At 41.3% G+C, this 6511-nt stretch overlaps 1 protein-coding gene across 3 annotated transcripts in view; it reads left to right on the top strand.

Annotated features, from left to right (window-relative positions):
* The first annotated feature begins 5794 nt into the window (after positions 1–5794).
* SRSF7 (serine and arginine rich splicing factor 7) overlaps positions 5795–6511 on the top strand; it is a 5337-nt gene continuing 4620 nt past the window's right edge. The window contains exon 1 of one of the 3 annotated variants that reach the window (XM_024753525.1): positions 5795–5962. In XM_024753525.1, coding sequence (XP_024609293.1) covers positions 5935–5962 — 28 coding nt within the window. In that variant the 5' untranslated portion in view covers positions 5795–5934. The remainder of the gene's footprint in view (positions 5963–6511) is intronic. The other 2 variants (XM_024753527.1, XM_024753526.1) reach the window with 2 other exon arrangements.

Genomic DNA, 6511 nt, shown 5'->3' with positions numbered 1-6511 from the left:
CCACAACAGTGAGGGGCCCGGTTACCGCAAAAAAAAAAAAAAAAAAGAAAAATTATAGAAAACTGTAAAATACAGAAACATAAAATAAGAAAACTTAAATTACTTTTATTAATGATTTATTTTTTACAAAACCAGAATTATTCTGTGCATGCACACTGTTTTGAAATCAGCTTTCCTACTTAACTATATACCATTAACATTTTTCTGACATTAAAGTCTTATACAATGTGGGTTTTTTAAGTAAATTTTTAAAAAATTTATTTATTTATTCATTTATTTAATTTTTGGCTGCATTGGGTCTTCGCTGCTGCACGCGGGCTTTCTCTAGCTGCAGTGAGCGGGGGCCACTCCTCGCTGCTGGGTGCAGGCTTCTCATTGTGGTGGCCTCTCCTGCTGCAGAGCACAGGCTCTAAGCGCGCGGGCCCCAGTAGTTGTGGCTCGCGGGCTCAGAGCGCAGGCCCAGCAGCTGTGGCGCACGGGCCTAGCTACCCCGCGGCATGTGGGATCCTCCGGGACCAGGGCCCGAACCCCTGTCCCCTGCATTGGCAGGCGGACTCCCAACCACTGGGCCACCAGGGAAGCCCCTACAATGTGGTTTTTAATGGCCATAATATATGTAACAAATTAATGTGCCATAACATTTAACCAATCCCTTTATGTTTGATTTTCAAGCTATTTCCAATTTTTGACATTATAAATAAGATCCTACCAACATTTTTGCATATAAATCTTTATGCATATCTATGATTAATTCTAGAATGAATTCTAGGAAATAAGATTGCTAGGCCAAAATATACGTACAATTTAATAATTTTAAAACATTGTCAAATCGACCCCCTCAAATGTATTATTTCACATTCCCATTAGTCTGTGTAAGTGCCAATTTCACTGCACTCCTGACAAAAATAGCATGTTGTGTTAATTTGCATTTTTGGTAAGGTTAGACATTTTTTCTTTTTAAAAAAAATTTTTTTAAAATTTATTTATTTATTAGTTTTGGCTGTGTTGGGTCTTCGTTTCTGTGCGAGGACTTTCTCTAGTTGGGGCGAGCGGGGGCCACTCTTCATCGCGGTGCGCGGGCCTCTCACTGTTGTGGCCTCAGGCTCCAGACGCGCAGGCTCAGTGGCCATGGCTCACGGGCCCAGCCGCTCCGCGGCATGTGGGATCTTCCCGGACCGGGGCACGAACCCGTGTCCCCTGCATTGACAGGTGGACTCTCAACCACTGCGCCACCAGGGAAGCCCCTTAACCACGTTTTTTATCTCCTGATACTTCAGCTTCCTTATCTGCAAAATGGGGTTTAATAATAGTACCTATTTTAGAGAGTCATTGTTAGGATAGGATGAAGTAAACCAAGTATATAACATTGCACGGTGTCTAGCACACTGAGTGTTCAATAAATGTTAGTAGTAGGAGGAGTAGCAGTAGGTTGACTAATCTTTGTCATTTGCTAAAAATTTGATATGATCCAGCGCATGGACAAAATTGAAGTTTCATCAAAGCTGGGGAAGAAACTCCGGAACGTGGTGGTGACCAGCCTTAAGTGGCCACTCCTAAGATGTTTTTGTCTCTTTACTCAATGACTTCAGTAAGGGAAATTGTCACTTTTCTTCTTTGACCCAGTCCACACAGAGAAAAATAATCTGACACATATAACACAAAAACTCAGAAAAAGAAAGTTTCTTCATGAAAAGTAAACCCCCAGGAATCCCAAAATCACATGCTGAAACGTTCCTAAGGGTTCTGTGCAACGGTATTTTCCTGTGGAATAGGGAGATATGTGTTCAGGAGCAATGTGGAAATTGTCACTTTTATTACAAAATTTAGTCTTGGAGGCTAATATCTATGAGATTAGGCATACTTAAAAAAAAAAAAAACATAAAAACAAATAGGGACTTCTCTGGCGGTCCAGTGGTTAGGACTCAGTCCTTCCATTGCTTGGGGCCTGGGTTCGATCCCTGGTCGGGGAGCTAAGATCCCGAAAGCAGCACGCCCAAAAAAATAAAACAAATTAAAAAAAAATTTTTTAAGCAAATAAAATCTACTTCAAATCTTATGACAAATGGATACATACACTGTAACACTCAAATAGATAATTAAGTTAAAACTGCATATGAAAGAAATGGCTTGAAATTCAGAGATAGGAGGACTTTTGTTAGATCACTAGTCTAACAACCTCATTTTTCAAATGAGACTAAGACCTAGAATTGCAGCATGATGAGTGCAATGTTCCCAAATCCTGCTACAAAGACTGTCAGTCTGTCTGAGCTTCAATGAAAATTTTTCCCATCTCAGAAAAATATAAACTATTGCCAATCACTCTTTCTTGGGAAAAACCATCCTTTATTCTGTGACTATGTCTTTCTTTTTTTTTCTGGTAAAATGCTCCTCCCCCCAATTGTTTTTAAATGAAAGGATGCTGAGGATAATTTTTTTTTTAATCTCGTGTTTTCTTGATAGAAAAAGTTTGTCCCCTCCATCCCCCCAATTTTTTCAGATCTATCTAGCTCCCCAAATTCAAGAATCTAGAATCTCTAGTAAAGAACAAAGCATGACTTAACCCCCCCCAAAAATTGAGAAAAAATCAGAGAGTAAGAAAATTTTAAAAAGAAGAGGGCTTCCCTGGTGGCACAGTGGTTGAGAACTTGCCTGCCAATGCAGGGGACACGGGTTTGAACCCTGGTCTGGGAAGATCCCACATGCTGCGGAGCAACTAGGCAAAACATCAAACAAAGTCTCTAAGTACAGCTGAGAGGTGGTCAATAACATAGATTCACTCCTTCCAAGATAGTGCTAAGTGCTAAACTCAAAGTTTAAGGTAGTCTAGCTCTCTCTAATCAAGACACCAAGCTGACCAAGTCCCTTTCATTAATACTCTTCCTTTAGAGAAGGAACAACACAAGTGATTGTTTTAGGGCTTGATAACGTTACAGTTTCTCACTTTTTAATAAAATCAGGCATTCCTCAGAAAGCCTCCCTCTTCCTGGATTGCTTTACATGCCTAAACCATCCATTTAGGTAATATTTGTATCAGTGGATCACTCTTGCATCACAATTTTTCCCAGTTTACTCCTTGCAGTTGGTCAAAGCACTGGTGCTCTTTAACTGTTGCTCCCCTCTTCCTCCTATATACTTCAGTACTGATTGCAGCCCAGTACTTGGCTAATGAGAAGTTAATTTCTTTACACAATATGAAAGACTTATAAACATGCCTCTAATAATTTTTCCTTCCCAGAATTTAAAAGTATTCTAGAGGGAATAGAAGAGTATGAAATGTTGAAACAAGAAAAGGAAGTTGTGGTTGAACATAGCTGTTTGGATTGACCTACAGTACAAACATACACAGAACATACATAAATACATATTAAAAGACTAGTGTTGGGGGAATTCCCGGGTAGTCCAGTGGTTGGGACGCCACACTTTCACTGCTGAGGGCCTAGGTTCAATCCCTGGTTGGGGAACTAAGATCCCAGAAGCCTTGAGGCAAAAAAACGAACCAAAAAAAAACTACTGTTGGTAATACTATTCTAATAAAGACTATTCTAATAAAGACTGTTTTTTATACTAAAAAGTAATACATGTGCAAAAGGTCTAAACTTGTTTTTCTTGTTTTAAAGTTTTCACATTCAAGCTAAAATGGAGACAATGACTTAAAAGTGAAACTAAAAATAAAGTAAGATAAAACGTGAGTATTTCTTTAATGCTTCTCTGGAAATAGTGAATCTAGGAAATGCAGATAAAATTTGAAAGCTGCAGCTTTCAAAAGAATTACCCCTCCCTTCATAAACTAATAATATTATCAATATTTAACAACAGAAACTTAAGAATTATTCAATGGATATTAGGAAATATTAGGATATTTGTTGAATTGAATTAAGTAACTTTCACATTCAAACTGAATCTGGAAATGTGACATTAATTTAACCCAAAATTCTAGAGGCAGAAAATTATGTATGTGAAACTGATTTCAAAAGAATCAGCAGGAATACAGGAACTCTGTACAAAAAAATCTCCCTGATTGGATTGACATTTAGTGAAAAGAACTGGTTACATGTTCTTAGAGAAAGGGTTTTCAGTATAACACTGTACAAAAGTAGTATATAGTACTATTATTTTTTCACGGCAACAAGGTTAGTAAAGTCCAGCCTAGAACTGGCCCTCCTTTAATGAGAGAGAAATAATACTTAGGTACAGAGGCAGGCAAACCAGTCGAGGTTTACCCTTTTCCGCTTAATGTGTTGAAATCAGTTTCTTGTAAGTTGGACAATTGCTCTTCTTATTGTTTACACTATTATTTGCTTAAAAATTCTCTTTTGTACAATAGACTTTGTATTCAGAGCCAAAAAATATTTATTGAGGCCTATGAAGAGGTATGCGGTATATAATAAACACTACCTTTTAATAAGTTACCTACATTTTGTACCTATGCACTTTCTATATAAAGAATATATAAAGGAGTATATAAAAGTTTATTCTTTAATCCTTTTAAGAAAAACCCTGTTAAGCAGATAACAACAAAAAATAAATAAGGGAGAACAAATATAACAGACTATAAACTTCTATTTTCTTACTAGAGGTTTTCTTGAAATAGACCAATTTCTTCCATAATTTGAAAAATTATGGAAAAAAATATAAATTCGCAGCATTACTATGAGAGAGTTCATACTTTACCTGAATACACGCTTATTTAACTAAGCCCCCTTTCTCCTATACTCTGTATCCCACACCTATACCTACCAAGTGAAGTTACAGCAGATGATAAAAATAAAAATACCTAAGAATTTCCCCTTGTTTTGTGGAATATTTCCAACTCGTGTATTCCAAGTATTTATAGTGTAATGTCTTTTTTTTTTAATGGATGGTAAAAAAAGAAGTTAAATGTGCATTTATAAAGTTGGTATCTGGCAAATAAAGACATTGTATAAAGTTGAAACTGGATTTTTAAGCGATTCTAACAAAGAAAAGATTTTCATTTATTGAATATATAGAGTGGCTGAGCAGCAAGGCTGCTACTCAGAGAAGACAAAGTCCTCGTCCTCAGGATCTGAATATTAGTGGATGAGATGTGGTACTACAATACAAAGCAGAAAGCACTAGAAAGGAAGCACAAATACTCTGTGCTTCAAATGCAAATAATTTCAGAATTGCCACTACCAAAAAGATTTAAGGATTCAGGGCAATATAACACGGGGAAAAAACACCCTCTATTCCTTTGTCTTCCTGACTCCAAGAACTCGGGCCGTGTTGCTGAACACTGGTGGCTGGTTCTGAAGTGGCTGGATGGTCGGTGCAGGGCGGGCGGTCCCTTGAGGGCGTCACCCCTTTAGAGGCCTGTGGTGCAGAGACCACTACTCACAACGGTGGGGTTCATGGAGTTCTCACCCTGGCCAAACTCCCGATTACCTCTGACGAGCCCCGAAGATCAATGAGTAGCAGTCTAGGCCAGGTCCCCCAGCAGAAAGGCGGCGACGGCTGCAACATCAGCGGTTAAATTTTACAGCCTTTCATAAACCCGGTCTCGTGCACCTGCTGTAAGATTACCAGGGCTGAGGGTTCCTAGATTGGGGAAAACGAAAGCGTGGACGGAGAAGGGAGGAAAATAAGGAGGGCACAGGGAGAGGGAAGGAGGCGGGTTTACAGGCGAGCCCTTGGCGTTGCCATGGGAACGTATCCCTCCGCCAGTGATTCGCGTCTTAGCCTTTTCAGGTCCCTCCGCGCCGCTTCTCGGCTGTTTCCTTCCTCCTTTGTGCCGCGCAGAACGTCGAGATGACGCATGCGCAAAGAAACCCAGCCGCCGCATATATAAGCGCGAACCCAGGCTTTTCCTCGTAGTGCCGCCGGGACCGTTGGCGACTGTTACTGCGTTGTAGGCTTTGTAGTAATCGATCTCTGGGCGCTGCGAGCTGAAAGAGCCGAGCTCGCAGGCCAGTCATCATGTCGCGTTACGGGCGGTACGGAGGAGGTAAGAGGGTAGGGGCCAGTGAGGGACGTTGCTGTGGGTGTAGTGAGTCTTTAGAGCCGTGAGGTTGGCGCGGCGGCTGGGAGACTGTTATTCCGCGTGCGTAATGGCGGCTTCGGCGTACACCATACGAAGCCGGAGACGGCAGGGGCGGGGTATCGAAGGAGGACAGGAGGTGGCTGGGTTAGGTCTGTGCCGGGGTTGATATGTATTCTTGGGCATTTTCGTCTCCTCGCCCAGCCCTCGATCCCTGTTTTGTTGTTGCCGTTCTTCGAGCCGCCCGCCCGTCCCTCACGCCCCCCCGCCCTCGGCTGCCATTTTGCGCACATTGACGACCATGGTGGCGCATTTTCTTGGCGCTTTCCCGCCACTTTGGCGGACAGATGTGGTCGCAGCCGTTAAAGGAGTGAATTTAAGACTGAACAAAACTGTGGCAGTTTCGAGCTGCGCGTTCTCGTCAGTCGGTCGGACTGCTGAGTGGGAATGGAGACATAACATGATCTTTAGGTCTGGCGGCTGGTGTCTTTTTCTCTTGGAGCTCTTTGGAGCGCG

This window comes from Neophocaena asiaeorientalis, unplaced genomic scaffold (genome assembly GCF_003031525.2).
Source record: "Neophocaena asiaeorientalis asiaeorientalis breed wild unplaced genomic scaffold, Neophocaena_asiaeorientalis_V1.1 scaffold171, whole genome shotgun sequence".
Classification (NCBI taxonomy): Eukaryota; Metazoa; Chordata; class Mammalia; order Artiodactyla; family Phocoenidae; genus Neophocaena; species Neophocaena asiaeorientalis.
The sequence above is the reverse complement of the archived record's forward strand: the minus strand, read 5'-3'. Positions and strand labels throughout refer to the sequence as shown.